The 22171-nt window shown below is 40.0% G+C and overlaps 1 protein-coding gene across 5 annotated transcripts in view; it reads left to right on the top strand.

Annotated features, from left to right (window-relative positions):
- Son (SON DNA binding protein) overlaps nt 1-22171 on the top strand; it is a 33620-nt gene that overhangs the window by 6034 nt on the left and 5415 nt on the right. For 3 of the 5 annotated variants that reach the window (XM_013027457.1, XM_013027458.1, XM_013027460.1), the window contains exons 3-8: nt 1306-7224; nt 8374-8534; nt 10660-10806; nt 11495-11683; nt 18401-18511; nt 19669-19785. In XM_013027457.1, coding sequence (XP_012882911.1) covers nt 1306-7224; nt 8374-8534; nt 10660-10806; nt 11495-11683; nt 18401-18511; nt 19669-19785 — 6644 coding nt within the window. Of the gene's footprint in view, nt 1-1305; nt 7225-8373; nt 8535-8763; nt 9485-10659; nt 10807-11494; nt 11684-11783; nt 12553-18400; nt 18512-19668; nt 19786-22171 lie in introns of those variants that run through there. The other 2 variants (XM_013027461.1, XM_013027462.1) reach the window with 2 other exon arrangements.

Genomic DNA, 22171 nt, shown 5'->3' with positions numbered 1-22171 from the left:
TCTCACGGTCTCTCCTGCCCGGGCTGGCTTTGAACCGCGATCCTCAGATCTCAGCCTCCTGAGTAGCTAGGATTACAGGCGTGAGCCACCAGTGCCCGGCTTCAAGAGGCATTGTTATATGTACTTTGTATTTTTTTTTTTTTAAGAAATTAGTTTTACTGCAGGAATCAGAACCGGGGCCTGCCTTATGCTACAAAAATACTCTGCTGCTGTGCTACATCTTCAGTCTCGCTTAGTGTGGTTTTTGTTATTTCTTTGTTCCAGTCCTGGGGCTTGAACTCAGGGCCTGGACACTGTTCCCTGAGCTTCTTTTGCCCTACCACTTGAGCCAGAGTGCCACTTTTGGTTTTTTTCTGAGTAGTTTATCGTAGCTAAGAATCTCATGGTCTTTCCTACACAGGCTGACTTCAAACCATGATCCTCAGATTTCAGCCTCTTGAGTAGCTAAGATTACAGATGTGAGCCACTAGCGCCTGGCCCACTTAGCAAGTTTTTAACTCGCTTTGTCTCTGAACTAGAACACAAATTATGTTAGTAATTTTGTCAAAGCCATTTATCTACTAAGTGAAAGATTTAATTGAGGCTTCAAAAGCAGGCGCACTCTTCGAAAGCCTTTGTCATGATGTTTCTTAAATGTACAGATTAATAAGTAATTAAAAATTATTTAGGCCCTGGGAATGTGGCTTAGTGGCAGAGGGCTTGCCTCACATGCATGAAGCCCGGGTTTCGATTCCTCAGTACCACATAAACAGAAAAAGCTGGAAGTGGTGCTGTGGCTCAAGTGGTAGAGTGTTAGCCTAAGCAAAAGAAGCACAGGGACAATGCCTAGGCCCTGAGTTCAAGCCCAGGACTGGCAAAAAGAAAACATTTAATGTGGCTATTTTAATAGGAACTATTACAGATTATGAAACTGCTGTAATTTGAGAGCTGGAGGAAACAATCATTTTAATATTATTTAGTAAAACTTTGTTTCTTCAGTGCTGGGGATTGAACCCACAGCTTTGTACTTCCTAGGCAACCAATCTTCCTAGTAAGTATTCCCACCCCTATATATAATCTTATAATTCTGATTGCATTTTTTGATAAGCTAAGAATTTATATTGTTAGCTTTCATTTGTTAGAGAAATGACAGTCTTTGAGTAATTGACTTGCTGAAAGTTTTGTAACTTTTCATTTAACACAAGGAATTATCTTACAATGTTTTAATATGGAATGGAGGCGCTGGTTTATAATGATTATCTGAAACTACTTTTGGGAGTTGTAGGTTTACTTTGTTTTTGACAAAATTATTTCTATTACTTTCAGACTTGAAAGAGACCTCCAGAAAAAGTAGATGTGTATCTGTACAAACAGATCCTACTGATGAGATTCCCACCAAAAAATCAAAGAAGCATAAAAAGCACAAAAATAAAAAGAAGAAAAAGAAGAAAGAAAAGGAGAAAAAATATAAAAGACAGCCAGAAGACTCCGAGTCAAAGCCGAAATCTCATCATGATGGGAACGTAGATTTAGAATCTGATTCCTATTTTAAGTTTGATTCTGAACCTTCAGCAATGGCACTGGAACATCCTGTAAGAGCATTTGGCCCGCCTGAGACCATTGATTCCCCTGCAGTTATGCTAGAACCTCCAGTAGTACCAATGGAATTATCAGAGCCACCCACCTTAGAAACTCTGAAGCCAGTTACAAAACCTGCAGAACTGTCAGTTGGATCTGCATCAGTAAGCTCAGAGCAGTCTGTGTCAGTAACACAGGAACCATCTGTGACAAAGATTCTGGATTCCTTTGCAACAGCACCAGTGCCTGCTACAACAGTAGTGCTGAAGTCATCTGAGCCAGTAGTAACAATGTCAATGGAATATCAGATGAAATCTGCACTGAAATCTTTGGAGAGCAGATCTCCAGAGCCATCAAAGACCATGCTGGTAGAGCCTCCTGTAGCAAAAGAAACCCTTGTAGCTGCAGAGATAGCTACTGAGGTTTATCCTGAACCAAGCACATCAATGACAATGGATTTTCCAGAGTCACCTGCAGCTGAAGTGCTAAGATTGCCAGAGCAGCCTGTAGAAGTACCAATGGAGATCGCAGATTCATCTGTGACAAGACTGCAGGAGTCGCAGGAGCTGCTGAAGACCACATCGTTGGAGCCGCCGGAGTCGTCGGTGGCCTCAGTGCTAGAGTTGCAGGGGCCACCTTCGACCTCCATGCCGGAGATGCAAGGGCCCTCTGTGACTCCCATGCTGGAGTTACCTGGGCCCTCTGCTCCCCCGGTGCCAGAGTTGTCAGGGCCCCTTTCTACCCCAGTGCCCGAGGTGCCAGGGCCCCCTGCGACAGCAGTGCCTGAGGTGCTGGGGCCCTCTGTGACAGCAGTGCCACCGTTGTCGCAGGAATTGCCAGGGCCCCCAGCATCACCTTTGGGGATGGAGCCACCACAGGAGGTTCCAGAGCCACCTGTGATGGCACAGGAGGTGCCAGGCCTACCTGTAGTGTCAGCAGCAGTAGAGTTGCCAGGGCAGCCTGCGGTCACAGTAGCAATGGAGTTGACCGATCAGCCTGTGACGACGACAGAGTTCCAGCAGCCTGTGGGGATGACAGCTGTGGAACATCCTGGGCATCCTGAGGTGACAACGGCTGCAGGGTTGCTGGGGCAGCCTGAGGCAACGATGGTGCTGGAGTTGCCTGGACAGCCAGTGGCAACCACAGCGCTGGAGTTGTCTGGGCAGCCTTCGGTGACTGGGGTGCCGGAGTTGTCTGGGCTGCCTTCGGCAACGAGGGCACTCGAGTTGTCCGGGCAGTCTGTGGCAACTGGGGCACTCGAGTTGTCCGGGCAGCTCATGGCAGCTGGGGCACTGGAGTTCTCGGGGCAGTCTGGGGCAGCTGGAGCACTGGAGCTTTTGGGGCAGCCTCTGGCAACAGGGGTGCTGGAGTTGCCTGGGCAGCCTGGGGCGCCAGAGTTGCCGGGGCAGCCTGTGGCAACTGTGGCGCTGGAGATCTCTGTTCAGTCTGTGGTGACAACATCGGAGCTGTCAACGATGACCGTGTCGCAGTCCCTGGAGGTGCCCTCGACGACAGCGCTGGAATCCTATAATACGGTAGCACAGGAGCTGCCTACTACATTAGTGGGGGAGACTTCTGTAACAGTAGGCGTGGATCCCTTGATGGCCCAAGAATCCCATATGTTAGCTTCTAACACCTTGGAGACCCATATGTTAGCCTCCAACACCATGGACTCCCAAATGCTAGCCTCCAACACCATGGACTCCCAGATGCTAGCCTCCAACACCATGGACTCCCAGATGTTAGCCTCTAGCTCCATGGACTCCCAGATGTTAGCCTCTAGCTCCATGGACTCCCAGATGTTAGCCTCCAGCTCCATGGACTCCCAGATGTTAGCCACCAGCTCCATGGACTCCCAGATGCTAGCCACCAGCTCCATGGACTCCCAGATGCTAGCCACCAGCTCCATGGACTCCCAGATGTTAGCCTCCAGCTCCATGGACTCCCAGATGTTAGCCACCAGCTCCATGGATTCCCAGATGTTAGCCACCAGCACCATGGACTCCCAGATGTTAGCCACCAGCACCATGGACTCCCAGATGTTAGCCACTAGCTCTATGGATTCCCAGATGTTAGCATCTGGAACTATGGATTCTCAAATGTTAGCTTCTGGCACCATGGATGCTCAGATGTTGGCATCTGGTACCATGGATGCCCAGATGTTAGCATCTAGTACTCAAGATTCTGCTATGATGGATTCAAAATCTCCAGATCCCTATAGGTTAGCTCAGGATCCTTACAGGTTGGCTCAGGATCCCTATAGGTTGGGTCATGACCCCTATAGATTAGGTCATGATGCCTACAGGTTAGGACAGGATCCCTATAGATTAGGCCATGATCCCTACAGACTAACTCCTGATCCCTATAGGATGTCGCCTAGGCCCTATAGAATAGCACCCAGGTCCTATAGGATAACACCTAGGCCCTATAGGTTAGCACCTAGACCCCTGATGTTGGCATCTAGACGGTCCATGATGATGTCCTATGCTGCAGAACGTTCCATGATGTCATCTTATGAACGCTCTATGATGTCTTATGAGCGATCTATGATGTCTCCTATGGCTGAGCGCTCTATGATGTCAGCCTATGAGCGCTCTATGATGTCAGCTTATGAGCGCTCTATGATGTCTCCTATGGCTGAACGCTCCATGATGTCAGCTTATGAACGCTCCATGATGTCAGCTTATGAACGCTCCATGATGTCCCCTATGGCTGATCGATCTATGATGTCCATGGGTGCTGACCGGTCTATGATGTCATCATATTCTGCTGCTGACCGGTCTATGATGTCATCGTACTCTGCAGCTGATCGGTCTATGATGTCATCCTACACCGATCGTTCAATGATGTCCATGGCAGCTGATTCTTACACTGATTCTTACACTGACACATATACAGAGGCATATATGGTGCCACCTTTGCCTCCTGAAGAGCCTCCAACAATGCCACCTTTGCCACCTGAGGAACCACCAATGACACCACCACTGCCTCCTGAAGAACCCCCAGAGGGTCCAGCATTGCCTACTGAGCAGACAGTGTTAACAGGTGAAAATACTTGGCCCACGGAGGTGCCAGCATTACCTCCTGAAGAAACTGTACCACAACCTGAGCATCCAGTGAGTCAAAGTGAGATTTCAGAGACTTCGGCAGTACCTGCTAATTATTCAGTGTCTGGATCAGAGCCGTCAGTGTTAACATCGGAGGCCATTGTGACAGTACCGGAAACACAAGAGCCAGAGTCTGCAGGTATGTCAACACCTGTTGAGTCTGCTGTAGTAGCAGACCATGAAATGGTTCCGGAGAGACCAGTGACTTGTATGCTTTCTGAAACTCCTGTGTCAGCTGAATCAGCTATGCTAACATCAGAGCCAGCTGTGATGTCAGATAGAGCAGAAACATGTGACTCTGTGAGAGCTTCAGGACATGTTGCCTCAGCAGCATCCGTGGCTCTGCTAGAGCCTCCAGTAACTGTTCCAGAGCAAACAGAGGGTGCTCTGGAGCTGCCAGCCCTGGCCGTATCAGAACCTCTTGCTGTGGCTAGCCCAGAGCCTCCTGTGGTGACAGCTCCCGAGCCTCCTGCTATGGCTATTCCAGAGCCGCCTGCTGTGGCCTTTCCAGAACCTCCTGCTGTGGCCATTCCTGAACCTCCTTCCCTGGTGGTTCCTGAACCTCCTGCTGTGGCTGCCCCAGAACCTCCTGCTATGGCTGCCCTGGAGCTTCCGGCTGTGGCTGAGTCAGAGCACATTGCCGTCCCTATGTCAATTGTTCCTGCCCTGGAGCCTTCTGTGCCTGTCTTGGAACCAGCAATATCAGTCCTTCAGCCTGCTGCGATTGTTTCAGAACCAGGTGTTTCTGCCCAGGAATCTACTGTGACTGTTTCAGAGCCTGCTGTCCCTGACTTAGAGCAGACTCAAGTAACATCAACGGAGATGGCTTTAGAGCCTGCACCGATGATAGTGGAGCCTAGTGTTTTGCCATCACATGTTATGAAAGGGGTGACTTTACTATCTGGGGATCAAAATTTTGTTCCAGAGGTTGGTATGCAGCAGATTCCATTGCATTCAGGTGAAGTGCCACATGTCGAAGGACACCTGAGTGACACTTATGAAAGTGGCCATGTTATAAATACAGACCTTAGTAACCATCTAATTGCTAAAGATATGGAACATAGTACAGTGTCTGCTACTAGCACTGATTCCATTGGTGAAAGTGGTGAAGAGAAAATTTCGACCATCGATGAGACTAAACAATGCATGGTATTGGACACCTGTCCTGGTGTTAGTGAAGCTGATGGAGGAGGACCTCTGTCTTCTGCTGATCCTCTGGCTCTGGAAACTAGCAAAGGTATTGAGTTTGCCACAGTATCTGCTCCTGATTCAGTTAATAAGTATGACGTTGAAGTATCTTTAACGACTCAAGATACTGAACATGATATGGTCATTTCCACCAGCCCCAGTGGTGGTAGTGAAGCTGACATAGAGGGACCTTTGCCTGCTAAAGACATTCATCTTGACTTACCATCTAATAATCTTGTGTGTAAGGATATGGAAGAGCCATTTTCAGTCAAAGAGAGTGACCAGGCATCAGTTGTTCTCAGCCCTAAAGAAAGTAGTGGAGAAGATAAAGAAGTAACTCTCCCTACTAAGGAAACACTGTTTGATTCAGGATTTCCTGCAAGTATTGATGAAATTAATGAAGCTGACCTAGTGAGACCATTACTTCCTAAGGACATGGAACGTCTTGCAAACCTTAGAGCTGGTATTGAAGGACCTTTGCTTGCAAGTGAAGTTGAACGAGACAAAATAGCTGCCAGTCCAGTTGTAGTAAGTGTGCCTGAAAGAGCTTCAGAGTCATCTTCAGAGGAAAAAGATGACTATGAAATTTTTGTGAAAGTTAAGGACACACATGAAAAAAGCAAGAAAAATAAGAACCGTGACAAAGGTGAGAAAGAAAAGAAAAGAGATTCTTCATTGAGATCTCGGAGTAAGCGGTCCAAGTCTTCTGAGCACAAGTCCCGCAAGCGTACCAGTGAGTCTCGGTCCCGAGCAAGGAAGCGATCATCTAAGTCCAAGTCTCATCGCTCTCAAACACGGTCACGTTCGCGTTCAAGACGCAGAAGGAGGAGCAGTAGGTCAAGATCAAAGTCTAGAGGAAGGCGTTCTGTATCAAAAGAGAAGCGCAAAAGATCTCCAAAGCACAGATCCAAATCTAGGGAAAGGAAAAGGAAAAGATCAAGTTCCCGAGATAACCGCAAAACAGCCAGAGCTCGAAGTCGAACCCCGAGTCGCCGGAGTAGAAGTCACACTCCAAGTCGACGAAGAAGATCTAGATCTGTTGGTAGAAGAAGAAGTTTCAGCATATCCCCTAGCCGAAGGAGCCGCACCCCCAGCCGAAGGAGCCGCACCCCCAGCCGAAGGAGCCGCACCCCGAGCCGAAGGAGCCGCACCCCCAGCCGAAGGAGCCGCACCCCCAGCCGAAGGAGCCGTACCCCCAGCCGAAGGAGAAGATCAAGGTCTGTGGTAAGAAGACGAAGCTTCAGTATATCACCAGTCAGATTGAGGCGATCAAGAACACCCTTGAGGAGAAGGTTTAGCAGATCTCCTATTCGGCGGAAAAGATCCAGGTCTTCTGAAAGAGGCAGGTCACCCAAACGTCTAACAGATTTGGGTGAGTCATTGTTTTTATAATTTAATAGCATTGTAATAGAGAATGGGTTAAATAGGAGTTTTTTTTTTGCATCTGAGTCAAATGGAGTATGTAGATATGATTAGAAGATTGGGATAAGTGCATGTAATTGGAGTTAATAAAAGACCTGCTTTGGAGAATATTAAAAACAACATGTACTTCAATGTTTGAGCCTTCTTGCCTTCACTAAAAATGGAGAGCAGAAACAGATGGGAAAATCCTGTTACATTAACAAGGCTAGTATGTGCTCATTATTATATGTGGTTCAACATATATCTTTGCAAAACAAACCACAATTTGATATGTGACAGTAATTCTGATAAGTATAGTTGGCAATGGAAGTTAATGGATATTTTGTATCTGGGAGTTCACCTAGGGTGGGTGATGCTAGCTGAGTTCTGCCATATTTTTAAAATACTATTAACTTTTTCTTGATTAAGTAGTGTGTATAGGTAGTTAAAACTTGATGGATGCATGGTTACCTGCTGGATGATAATTTATCAACTCAGTAGATTACTTACAGAGCAAAAGTAATACAGCTAGGTGTGCATTCAGTTTACCAAGTTTTTGACATTCTCATTCCAAGTAGAGGAATAGTATGTAATTCTCCAAATGATGAGGTGTTAGTGAAGGATATGGTAAAATAGATATGTCCATCTTTACGAAATAGTAAAACTGCCAAAAGGAAAGTGATGATGGCCACACTGTTAGTGTTCAGGCCTATTAGCACAGTTCAGAGGAATGTTAATTCGACTTGGGTCTTCTTAGAGGGGTGACACTCTTAATTTGGGCTCAAGGAGCAATGAGGCAGATGTTAGGAGGAAACTAAATTTAAGGTCCTAATTTGTGGAAGAAAAGTTGGGTTTGTGTCTTAGTGTTTGTGGCTGAGTGATCATTATGGTTTCATAGTAAATTTATAGTAAATTTTCGGTAGTCTTTGAGGAGGAAATTCCATGTGGATTAGATTCTTTTAAAGGGCCCATCACCTTAAGAAATTTTGGAGATTCAAGGGGTGGTTACAGCCATAAGGTAGAGCAGGAAATTGAGGTCTTTGATTTTATTACTTTTTGAAAGTTGATAACAAAATGTATAGCCTTTAAGAAGACTGCTTCTTACACTTTCCTCTTACAGATAAGGCTCAATTACTTGAAATAGCCAAAGCTAATGCAGCTGCCATGTGTGCGAAGGCTGGTGTTCCTTTACCGCCAAACCTAAAGCCTGCACCTCCGCCTACAATAGAAGAGAAAGTTGCAAAAAAGTCAGGAGGAGCGACCATAGAAGAACTAACTGAGGTAAGCTAGACAGAATTCGTTTTCATTCTTAAATGGATTATTCCAGGGTTGTTGACTCTGGAGTGTGCCAAAACCTGAATTGTGGGCTGAACTGATAATGGCTGGCACCGAGTGGCCAAAACCCGAAATACAGATGTGGCAGCGGCAGAAGCTCTGTTTAGCAGGCCATTATCCGGGATGGCTAAGCTCCGCTAGCTAAAAGTTACTTCCCATTACTTTTGCTTTCCAGTTTTAGAAGCCAAACTGACTGAGGAGTGGGACGGTTCGTTTGAATGGAGGAGGTGTTGAGTGAGCAACACGCAGAAGCTCGCCTACAGTTTCGTTTCCATTCACGACGTGTTCACTGATCGCCACGAGTGTACTGCATATACGCAAAGACACAGACAATCTTCAGAAATGATCTTTTGCCACCGGAGCTTGGAAATTAATGAGAATAGCTGGCCATTGCCTGAAAGGAACTTCTTTCGCATCAACATTTCGGGTTTTGGCTGTTTGGTACCAGCCATTGGCGATAATGGCCGGCCATTATCAGTTCTTCCTCTGCGGTTCGGGTTTTGGCAGTAACATATATTTTAAATATACTTATTTTTGTTTCTAAGAATTTGGTCTTTTCAATCGAGGCTTTTGGGGGGAGGCTTTTTTTTTGCGGGGTGGGGGGGGATGCTGAAATATTGCTGCTAGGATCCAGAAATACCATACTGTTTCATATACTGAAACTCGTTACTAGCTAGCCTTATGCTAGCCTGCCACTGTCAATATATTCTGTTCCCATTGGTTACATGCTTGAAATACTGTGTTTTTGGCTAAGTGAGCTTTTTAATTCCTATTGTAATATTTCAATTGATATTAGATGTGACAAATTCTGCTGTATAGAGACAAATCTACTCAAATTTACTCTGACCTTTTTATGAAGCCAGGTAATAAAGTCTATTCCTTTGCTTCTTAAGGAGGAATTGACTTTGCTTTATGTGTCAGACGGCATCAATCGCAACCTCTCCATCATGCCTTATTTTTCATTCTTAAGTTGTATTGACAAAACATTACTGGGAAGACATGTTACGGTCTACTCCTGTTCACAAAAAAGTTTCAAATCTTTTATTTTACCATATATTTGGTGGACATAAAAGTATCTTAGTTTGTTTCTTCACTTAGATTCGTTAGGTATGAATTGTAGCTTAAAAAAAAAAAGGACCTAGCAAAAACGTCCATTGCTCACTTACCAAATCTAAATTCTTTATCTAAAATCCTATGAACACTTAGTGTTTTGTTTCTAGCCTCATCTTAAGTAGTCCCTTCTAATAGGCTTCTTCTTGCTTCTCTACCACCACCTGACCAAGATGGCTTTCTTTTCCTTTCCCTAGCAACCCTTTTTCTTTACTATGAAAATCTGGCTTAGAATTTTTCAAGGAACATTTTTTGATTTTTTTTCTTTTTTCCAAACCTTGACTATTCTCTCTTTATGTCTCTGTTCTTTTAGCACTTATGTATTCAATTTGTATTATATCAGTTTGCACTTGTTATTGTGTTGCTCTGTAAAAAACGTTCTTGGATTATTTTATGTATATGTAATTTGTCTTGTATTAGATTGTAAGCTCCTTGGGAGCAGGGACCATGTCTTCTACTTTTTTTTTTTTTTTATTCCAAGACAGTGCCCAGTACAGTGCTCTGCACATAGTAGGTGCTCAATAAATGTTGTTGACTGACTAGCCAGTGTGTTTAAATAACAGTTAATAAGCTGAATAAGCTGAATTACTTTTTTTTTTTTTTTTTTGCCAGTTGTGGAGCTGGAACTCAGAGCCTTGGGGCTGTCCATGAGTCTTTTCAAAGCTCAAGGCTTAGCACTCTACCACTTTGAGCCATAGCACCACTTCCACTTTTTCTGGTGGTTAGAGATAAGAGTCTCATGGACTTTCCTGCCCAAGTTGGCATTGAACCGCAATCCTCAGATCTTACCCTTCTAAGTAGCTAGGATTACAGCCACCAAGGCCTGGCTTGAATTACTTCTTTTTATTACTTTAACCTATCAGTAGTCTTGTTTCCTTGTGTAAGTTGATTTTATGTGATGATTTCTTAAAATTAAGCATATTCTATATAAACCATAAGATTTATCTTTTTTTTTTTAAAGAAATGCAAACAGATTGCACAGAGTAAAGAAGATGATGATGTAATAGTGAATAAACCCCATGTTTCGGATGAAGAAGAAGAAGAACCTCCTTTTTATCATCACCCCTTTAAACTCAGTGAACCCAAGCCTATTTTTTTCAATCTGAATGTAAGTATTAGTACTTAGGGATTGATAAAATGACATAATACATGTAACTATTTAAATGCAACATAAACATGGGTTTAATGTATTAGGGAGTGTGTACTGGGGCTTGAACTCGGGGCCTGCGTGCTGTCCCTGATCTTCAACCCACAGCTCCACCTGTGGCTTTTATGGATTGGAGATGAGTCCCATGGACCTTATTGCCTGGATTGATTTAGAGCCGCAGTCCTCAGATCTCAGCCTCCTGAGTAGCTAGGATTACAGGTGCCTGGCTTAGATTAATTTTTGATTTAAATACTATGAAAAGTAACAAACCATTTGCAATCTAAACATTGCCTTCAAGTAAGGCTGAAATTCTTTATAAACCACTTTTGGAAGAACATTTTTCTTTTTTTCTTTTTTACCCTTCCTAGAGTTTGAATTCAGCTCAGGGCCTGGTCACTGTCCCTCTTTGTGCTCAAGGATAGTGCTCTTCCACTTGAGCTAGCATGCCACTTCTCACTTTTTTTCTCTTTTTTTTTTTAAGTAGTTTACTGGAGTCTCATGGGGACTTTTCTACCCAGTCTGGCTTTTAACAGTGATTCTCAGATCTCAGCCTCTTGATTAGCTAGGATTATATGCGTGAGCCACCAGTGCCTGGCAAGAATATATATTTTATAAAAGTTTTAACTAAGGAATTTTTTTTTTTTTTAAGATTGCTGCAGCAAAGCCAACTCCACCAAAAAGCCAGGTAACATTAACAAAAGAATTTCCTGTGTCGTCTGGATCTCAACATCGGAAAAAAGAAGCAGATAGTGTTTATGGAGAATGGGTTCCTGTGGAGAAAAATGGTGAAGAAAACAAAGATGATGATAATGTTTTCAGCAGCAATTTACCTTCTGAGGTAAGTGAGATGAATATTTTGTGTTTTTTCTTTTTATACCTAAATCTGCCATTTTATTGTTATTTTATATCTGATTTGGATTCTGTTTCACTCTTCTTAGGGCCGGGTTAAACGGCAGGGCCGGGTTAAACGACAGATGAAACAACCCGCAGCTTCTCATTTGACAGTAACTCGATGCAGTTCACTTTGTGGAACCAAGCCACAAAGTGAAAAGCATCGAATTGCAGAGAACAGTGTTATCACAACCCTACCCAACATTGGGCCCTCCTTGCATTTGTGGGAAGGTAGCCCAAGGTACAACTATTTAGCTTCCCGTTTTGCTTCAAGGCTCTATAGCTCTAGATTTTGGTGGTAGCAGCTTTATTGGGTTGGAGGCATTGAGCAGAGAGGGCAGATCGTCAGGTTCAACACAAGAAGTGGATTGGAAAAGGTCATTGTAGTCTGATGTGAATATCTTGGGTACATTGCCATTTAAGGATGGTTTCTTACTACTATTTTAGGTTCAGATAGCCTTTAATTTTATTCATTTTTCCCTTCCCAGTGCTACACCTTGGTCCTTTTGCATTCTTGTGTTTAACCTAATGTTCAGCCTTGGTACTCCCTTCCCTTCTTCACCCCTTTGCCACTATTGGAAGTTGGAGAAGTGGAATTTACTCGTTGAAATATCCACAAGGCTATAGTTGTATCTTGTCAAAAGTGACGTAGTAACAATGCCAAGTGTTAAAACAGCCCCATTAAAATGCCGCCTGATTAAATGTGCTGCTAAATATAGTGCACAAGAAAACAGCAAGACTGTATATATATGTAAATATATATATATCTGTATCTTTGTATGTATCTATGTATCTGTACCTTTGCTGTATCTTTTAATAAACAGTTTACTTTTATTTAACTTGTTGTGCAAAATCACGCTTGGGGGATGTGGGAGGGTGGAGACTTTCTAGGGGGGAGGTGGGAGTTTTCAATATCATAGACTAGTTGTCATCACCACTTGTGCTTGGTTTCCAAAGCCTTGACATTTGTGCAAGTACTGACTAGATTGCCGATACCCTTTTTAGACTTGTGCAGTTACAGGATCTGTGGGTCTAAGACCTATACTCTTTCCTGAGGTTCTTGACATTGGCATATCCATTCTGCCAGTAAACACTTCCTACAGAGAAAATCCTGTATATGAAACCAGAAAGTAACAACCCAAATCAGAAACTTTCCTAGCAGTGTTTTTCCCCCAAGCTATATTCATAGACATTTTCACTTTTTTCCTCTTGGGGCATTTTTGAAGAGGGATCAAACAGCCAACTTCGAGTTAAGAATTAGTGGTAGTCTATATTCACATGGAATTAAGCAAGTTAACTATGAAGAGAGAGTTTATCTGACTTGGACAATATTTTAGTGAAAACAATTCAGTGTTCAGTTCCTAATCCCCAAATCAGGCTACTTGGATATCTCAAGAGGGAAAGGTTAACAGACATTTGCAGCTGATTTGATCTTGTACTAGCTGAATAATCGACTATGATGAGAGCTGTATAGGCTTAGAAATCCTAATATGTATGCTTTCTAAAAACGTTTATTCCGGATTAAGCATGTAGAAGTTAAAAAAGAGCATGGCCAGACTCCCATGAAGTAAACCATCTATAAATATTGGAAAATTCCAAGAGACTTTTCTGAGAAGTAACTATAACTGTTTTGTCTTCCTTCAGTTAAAGACAGTGACAGTCCTTATTAATCTTTATTCTTTTTAGTCAAGAAATTTGATGAGTACTCATGTATTTTTCATGCACTGACAGGATGATGGCTTAATCTTGGTTTTCATCAAAGCGGTTGAGGGAATTCTAAAGAAATCATTAGTGGGGGATGAACATTGAGAACAAAAGTTAGTATTTTATTAGGACAGAAGGAAAGTTCTGTTCAGATGCCTAAATGAAGCAGATGTCTCTTCTGACAAGATAGATAAAACTACTTAATACACAACTCTAAGCTACTTACATAGAAGATTACACTCATAGATTAACCTAGTTTTAAACAAGTAAGTTCCAAAATTTTAGGAGAGAAAGGGGTAGGGTAGAATTACGCTCTGCTCTCAACTCTACACTTATGTAACAGTAACGTTAACCATATAGAGGAAATGTTTGTAATGTAAAATATTCAGTTCTGGTTATTTAGCTAAGTGCACTGTGCTTATAAAAGTAATGTTTCTTGTGCTACTGTTTGTGGAATACTTTTGTTGATACTTCAGGGAGGCATTGACCCTTTTGATAGAAGTAAAGGCTTTGTAAGATAAAGGGAAATGCTCTTTTAAGTGACCAAATTTTTATCTGAGGATTAGTTTTTGTCTTTTTAATTAATATAAATAGAGCTTGTGCTTCTTTAATCTTGGCCATCAAATGTTTAGCTAAAAGTCACACATACTATCTTTAGAAGGATGAAATTATCTTTGCTGACCCCAATTGTCATTCATAAGAATGCTCTTTGACATGAGTGTATAGTCCTGGATCATGGATGAATCAACGTAAGTCCATACCTGTGAAGAACCACTCATTAAACGTTCTATCATAGTATCGTTTTCCTACACATCTAGCAGCATCCTCAGTAAGAGATGATTGCAGAACTTTTACATATATGTGTGAATCAGATTTATAAACACTGAAACTTCAAAAAATATGACTGGAAAAGTAATACTTAAAAAATAGTCCTCATGGGTATTAATTATAGTAAGTAAAGTTAGTAAAGGTTTATTAGAAGATTGAAATGTAGTTCTTGAATACAAGTAAATATAGGGTATAAACTGGAGTAATAGCTATACTTCCTACACATCTCAAGTTTTTCTGGATTTACTATCAGTATTTTAAAGACCCAATTCTATGTTAAGATCATTTTTACAGTGTCAAGTTCTATATTCTTAAATCATGTCTGCATCTCAAACTAGAATTCTGAAGCTTTGAATTTGTAAAGTTTAGGAAAACTAACTTCTTGGAGGAATTAAGATGAACATTTTAATTGTAAATTATAAGCCTGTAAGTTCTAGAATTATGTTTTCCCATTATTTCATCTAGACTTAAGAGTTATGCTACAGAATCTTGTATGATTTAATAAAGAGACAGATAACTCACTTTAAAAGATGAATCAAATGATAGTTCTTGAAGTTGTCATTTTTAATATATTGAAGTGTATTAATGTTTTTTGCTAATACTTTATAAATATCTTATTGGTCAATGGATTTCTTTAGCTGTTTTCTTATTGCTAATTATTTTTTATAGCCTCTTTTAGGTTTGAGATATCTGCAGTTACCTGTGTAGAAAATAATTGTCTTCTATATTTTTCTAAAATCTGATTTACTCTACCCTAAGTTTATATTTAACTCCTTCACATTCACATCCTTTTGCTGCATTCTACAAAATTCTTGATATGTAAAGCAGTTAACAAAAGAGGGCTAAAAATAGAAAGAAAATTTTAAAATGGAAAAGATGTAAAAAGTACATTCCATATATATGAAATACAGGTGATAAAATGTGTTCATTACACCTGCATCCTTTTAGAAGGATCCTTTGCTGAGATAGAGATGAAAAATTGTGGGTAGTTTTTATTAATGTGAGAATTGTGATTTAGGTATACCTTATGTTATTTACCTTTTAGGTCAAATTCTAGAAAAAGAAAATTATCATACCTAGAATATTTAAAATTTCATACATTTTTAGATTCTATACAATTTTCACACATTATGTAGCAGACTTATTTGTGGAAACAAAACATGTTGATAAAACTTGATAAAAATTCTACAAATTCATGTCTTCTAAGAATGACTTTTATTTTGATACCGTTTACATAGTTCCTGTTTCTGAATGATAAAAAGGATGGTTAAGATTTTAAAACTCCCATTTTCCAATGTAGTGATCACCAACTGCTGAACAAAAAATCAGTTTGTTAAATCACACTACCCACATTCCAAGTGCTTAGCTGTTATTACTGCAGAAAATCCTGTTGGACTGTGCAGCTTTAACTGGTAGCCGTTTGTGTGTGTGTGTGTGTGTGTGTGTGTGATTTTTGCTTTTGTTTAATGTTTTAATACATGTAACATTAGATAAGATCATTGAATACTAATGCTTTGGGAATTTTTATGTATTACATAACCTGGATTATCGTAAAGGTGGAAATACTTTAAGATCCTTACAGAGTTAAGATAATCTTGATTGATTTTGAGTGTACTTTTCACATTAAAAATAAGAAATTAACAATTATTACATAAACTACTTGAAGGAACTTTCAACTTTCATACAGTGTCAGGAAGAGAGTCGTAAGTTTACTTAAATTTCAACATCAAGTAGAATGAGATGTAAATTTATATAAAATATTCTAGGATTAAAGAAAGTTTCATCCTGGGGATAAAAAAAGTGGATTAAGTTACTTTTTAAATTAATGTCTGACCAAAAAAGAAGACCTAAAGTGTCTCTAGAGGGATACAGTGACTGTATTAGATTCTTTAGTATTCTACTTGGAACATATTGTTTGTTGTATTGTAGTAAAGTTATTTTGCTCAAAGCTAGTGCTCTGCCACTTTTACCCACTTTTACTTCTGGCTTTTTCTGTGATTAATTGGAGATAGAGTCTCATGGACTTTTCTGCCTGGGCTGGCTTTGAACTGAAATCCTCAGATCTCAGCCTTCTGAGGAGTTAGGAGCCACCGGCTCTTGTGGTAGAGTTAGATTTTAAAGCCATCCTAGTTACTTTCATGGTGAAGCTGTGATTGGAAATCGGGGTAGACCTTTTCCCCAGTGTCTTGTCAGATTTCAGCCTTTTCTAGATTATGCCTAAGCTTCTTAACATTTAGATTGATCTGAGAACCAATATAAGTCTGGGAAGGCTAATTTCTCATAGGTGGACCTTCAAAAATTACCTTGATAATCCCAACCGTACAAGACATCTATGGTAGATCTAGTGGTCACAGATTTTGGCCTTAAATACTTGTACTTGCATTTAAAGTTCCAGGGATTATACAGACCAGGTTTGAGTCCAGGAATTAAAATAGAAGCAACTGGTTTGAATATAGTACATTTCTTTGTGTTTCAGTTTAACTTCTCTTACTCTTGAAGTCCTTAGAAATACTCTCTGTGGATCATTTACCCAGAGATAAACAGTATTATAGATTATAGAATTCAGTTTGTTTTCATTTTAAGGTATATAAAAATTTATACTTTGTGGATGAAAAAAAACTTGATTTAGCCCAAGTAGTCCTTGCTAAATGGCTAAGAATATTGGTGCAAGGGTTCTTACACTTAGAAAAGTTAGTCCTTATTATATACAGAGTAAAATTATTTTCAGTATTGACAGCTTTTCCCACTATATAGATCTTATTAATATTTCATATACAATTCGTAGTATAATAGCTAGATTCTATTTTACTTAACAGATTCTTAGCTAGTGTTACTGACTTGTCATATCTATGGAGCATTGCTCTTTGTATTTTCTTTTTTTGTTTTTTTTTTTTTGGGTCCGGTCATGGGGCCTGAACTCTGGGTCTGGGCGCTCTCCCCCAGCTCTTCAGCTCAAGGCTAGCGCTCTACCACTGGAGCCACAGCGCCTCTTCTGGCTTTTTCTGTTTATGTGGTGCTGAGGAATCGAACCCAGGGCCTCATGCTTGCAAGGCATGCACTCTACCGCTGAGCTACCTTCCCAGCCCTGCTCTTTGTATTTTCAAACAGCAGGACCTCTCTATGTCAGTTAAGCATTTTCACAAAAGTTTCTTGTATGAAGTAGGAAATGGTAATAACTTTAATGTGTTAAAAAGAAAAATACAAATTATTAATTAGTTGATACATACCAACTTGTGCTAATTTGGAAACCACTCCGTACTTAATTGGTTTTTCCCGTTGATAATCTGACAAGAATTTATTGCTGTTTTTGAAAAAAGATGAAAATTGCCTCTATCCCAAGCTTTGTTTTAACCCTTGAATTTCTAGGGATTGAACCTAAGGTCTTCCTGGCATAAACTTTTTTGTGCAGTAATGAGGACTGAATCCAAGTACTCATACATGCCCTGCCACCTGAATGCCCCCAACCCCAGCGTAAGGTTTTAAAAGACAAAGTATGGGAAGTAGGGACTAGTATTTCTTTTTAAAATCACATTTAAAAACATGTTGAGTTGATGTTAGATTTCCATAAATACTTTGATATAATAAATGTAAGCTGAAAACAAAATTTGCTTATATACTGTAAATATTCTTTGAAGAAATTGGGTTGCTAAGACGCAAGTTTATCTATGCATAATTTCCAGAAGAAGAATGATGTACAGATAATTTGAAGTAGTGATAATTGGCATCATAATCGTTTTCTACTTGTGGTCAGGAACTTTAAAAAGTACTGCTAGCTAGTAAACAGGTTATGCTAATAAGTAGGGTAAAGTGAAAATTGATAGAGTTTAAAGTTCACAACAACTCAAAATAATGCTCTTTATTCTAGAGACTTTTAAATTATTGTTAATTCCATTTTGATACTGTAAAGAATACACTGAAAGTGCATTTTTTTGTGTGAGTTTTTCTGCCTCCTGATCCTCGTAACTAACTTCCCTTCCTCATTTACACTTTCCAAGGTTACTTTACTTTTTTGAGACTTTGCAAATTAGTATGTAAGACTACTGTTTTTGACATGCAGCAACTAAAGACAAGCATTTTCAGAATTTAGGGTCCTGCTGTAGTTTGAGATAATTATCTATGTTTTCTTCCTTAGCCTGTGGATATCTCTACAGCAATGAGTGAGCGGGCACTTGCTCAGAAAAGACTCAGTGAGAATGCATTTGACCTTGAAGCCATGAGCATGTTAAATCGAGCTCAAGAGCGGGTATGTAGCAGTTTTAATAACTTTCTAAATGGGACTTCATGATAGTACTAGATGGTTGAGTTGTGACATTGACTCCGTGATTAAACCATTAGTCTTAATTTGCTGGCTTAAACAAGTGTCCTGAAGCCTGATCATTCAGTAAATGTTTATTGTGCCCCATGTGGCAGGAAGTATTTTAAGAGAACAAAACAAAAAGTTCCTTGCCCTCTGATGCATAAAAGGAACTAAGTGCCTGCCAATAAGACTTCAGAGATGTGTAGGTATTATTAGTTCTCATGTTTAATTAAACTGAGGAAATGAGTAGTGGCTAATGATATCCAAGATCACACAACTAGTATGAGAATATTAGGATCCACACCCAGACAATCCCAATGCAGGGTCTGTGCTTTAAACACCGGCTTCTCCATTTATTTTACCATTACATGGTAAATCTATATAGAAAGTATAAGTACATCTTCTGGAATTAAAATTGGAGACGATTCCAGGTGTTTATTAATTTACACTTCGGATGAATAACAGCTGATTCTTTACTACAGTAGATAGTGGTGATAGCAGCCTACAACTTTTCTTTAATGTTGTTTTATTTATTTGGACCATTTCCTATGTTAATCTTTAAGCAAGTATCACAAATGTATTCTGGATCCATAATAATAAGTAGGTAAAAAGGCAAGGTAGGCATCTTTTGGGATGTGAATTTGGGATATTTTGCAAAAAGATTATACTTATGTTTTGATGTGTGTTTTATTATTATAAAGGTGATAAACGGGTTATAGTTATATTACTCAATATACCTATGCTATACCTATGTTACATATAAGAGCTTTATTAGTAGGATTCACTGAGTTTTTTAAAATAGTGTTTTAGAAAGCATAGAAAACATTTAATTTTAAATGGGGGAGAAGGAAGGAAGGGGTGGCATTTACCAAGAAGCATTGTACTCATATTCACTTACAGAATTGTAACCTCTTTGTTCAACTACTTGAAAATAGTAAAAAATAAAAATTAAAAAAATCAAGAAAACATGATTTTAAAGATGTTTAACTTCAGTGTAGTGTTTTCAGAGTTTAATATGTAAGTCTGTTATTCAGGCCTTTTCAAGAACTATTTTTGTTTAGTAAATTATCACTTGTAGTAATGATGGTGACTTTTTTTTTCAGATTGATGCCTGGGCTCAGCTGAATTCCATTCCTGGCCAGTTCACAGGAAGTACAGGAGTACAGGTTCTGACACAAGAACAGCTGGCAAATACTGGTGCCCAAGCGTGGATTAAAAAGGTACATAGTATATGCATATAGGAAAGTATAAAAGTACAAAGTTAAAACTTTGGAATGCTATATTAAAGTATGCATGAAAGAGGCCAGTGACGCTAACCCAATTCCTGAGTGTATTTGTTATATGTATATGCTCCAGGATGGACACTGAAGATAGACCGGAATCGTGAAACAATGGCAAATATAGTAAATGAGCCACTCAGTTTATATTCTAAGGTTCTTTTTATTTATTTTTTGCTGATGTTTTTTTTGGGGGGGTGGTTCTCTAACTGTTTTAAATGCTATCAGGTGCTGTTCAGAATCTTCTACAGTTCCTGTTGGACTAACCTAATCATTTCAGAGCAGTGGTTCTCAAATTTTTCTTCATCATGGGATACTTTATTACAGGTTTATTTTTGGTGGATCACTACCTCCCCCTCCCGTCCCCCAGCCCTCTACCACCCTAATCCCTAATGATCCATTCCTGTCCTGTCCCTTTCACAAGATCCCTTACCTCCTATTCCTTACTCCTGTTGTGACTTCCAGCCCCAGGTCCCTATGTGTGATTAGCTGTTGGTTACTGCAAGTGGTTGGGAGACCCTAGTAGTAGCGTTGCATGTGGTGAATTTGCCATGGGACTGAAAGGGGGTGGTGGTGGAGGATGGCTAGGGTGGCGGGGGTGTGTGTGCTGAGGGTGGTGGTAAAGGGGGAGAGGGAGGGAGGTACCTATCTGTGGATCACCATTTAGGCCCTAGTGGCCTCTGGTGGATCCACAGGCTCAATTTGAGAACCACTGATTTCATGAAAAAACAGGATATATAAGACCTAAAATCAAGGGAGAGGACGGACACCTCGTACTACGAAGATGTAGGTACACCTGGTCTCAGATCCCTGCAGTGAGATGTGTCAACTCCACCTACGGCTACCTCATTGTTGGGGGAGTCTTAGGTGGTTAAGAAGGGCTGGCTTTCTGAAGAAATGCAGTTTGGTGAAGGGATGTGGTTTGGTTGGATGGGTGATGGGAAATTTGTTTCAGGAGTACTGGCAGCCTAGCAGTGCTGAAACTGGGAGGCTTCGTGGTGTAATGGATTGGGAAGGTTTCCTTACCCTGCTGTACTCCTGACTCCTTGTGTGATCATGGGCAAGTAATTCTTTGGAATTCCAAAGTCTCCCAAGAGTAAAGTGGAGATACATCGTTATTACTGCCTCAGAGAGAGGTAATCAGTGTTGTGAAAGGAACCTGTAGGAACAGCAATGGGTGCCATTCATGAATGAGCTACTTAAAAAAAAAAAAGGTATTGGCTGATGTGGACATTTTAATCTGATAACATTTCAGTTTTGATAGCATTATCCTTGTTGATTTTCTTAGCAGATTTATATCCCCACTTTTTTTTTTTTAAAGAAAGTTAATATGTACTGGGGTTGGCACTGGAAAACAGAAAGGGTAACACAATTTGGTTCAATTTTTACTTTATATACAAATATTTATATGAAAAGGATCCATGGTTTTCATATTATTTGGAAGAATAATACTTGTATGTCTCTTTTTGGGGGGCTGGGGGGATCCTGCGTATCATGCCTAGGGCCCTTGTGCACTATGACCGAGCTATACTTCCATCTCTGTTTCTTTCATACTACTCTATCTTGAAGATTATAAAAGATTATAATGCTCAATATGGTTGCTTAACTAGGAACACTGTAATATAGTTTTTGTACATTGGTGGGTAGAAAGTTTTGAATATCCCTCCAGTTATACATATTTTGGGTCTTCATCTATATAATGCTATGCTGCTCCATAATGCTGCTTACATCTAAATGTTGCTTACATCTTACCGGTATAAGTAACTTTTACAAAATGAATCTTCTACTGACTCAGTTGGTCCCTATAAATGCTCTTCCATTAAATTTTTTTCCATTACCAGTTTTGTATTAAATTTGAGTTTTATAGTAAAATGTTTAGTATAAACTTTTAGGTTTCATCTTTATATTCTAAATTTGTTTTGGGAAGCAATTCATTTTTACCGTAAGATATTTTCATCAGAACTTAAAAATTACAGAAAAAATGCAATACTTTCAGGAAAACATCCATGTGCAGAATTGCTAAGAAGCATGTATAATATCAACAATACAGCAGTATTTTTAGGCCATTTCAAAGTCATTAGGCAACTGAACATTTAACCTTCTGTTCACAGAATGTTAGTGTTTAGTAAACTTGTTCAAACGATCATTTAGCTTTTTTTCTTGCTTTTGCATATCCCAACACTACCTTTAAAAAACTAGGGAATTCAAACTGTGTGTTTAGATTAAGACTAAGAAAACACTAATATTTTTATTCATGATTAAAGCATTTGAAATGGTTATCTTATTTTCTGGAATGAAATGATTTACATGACTTTATAAATACTATTTA

The sequence above is a fragment of the Dipodomys ordii genome, unplaced genomic scaffold, assembly GCF_000151885.1.
Source record: "Dipodomys ordii isolate 6190 unplaced genomic scaffold, Dord_2.0 Scaffold104, whole genome shotgun sequence".
Taxonomy (NCBI): domain Eukaryota; kingdom Metazoa; phylum Chordata; class Mammalia; order Rodentia; family Heteromyidae; genus Dipodomys; species Dipodomys ordii.
This window is presented reverse-complemented; position numbering and strand designations above follow the sequence as displayed.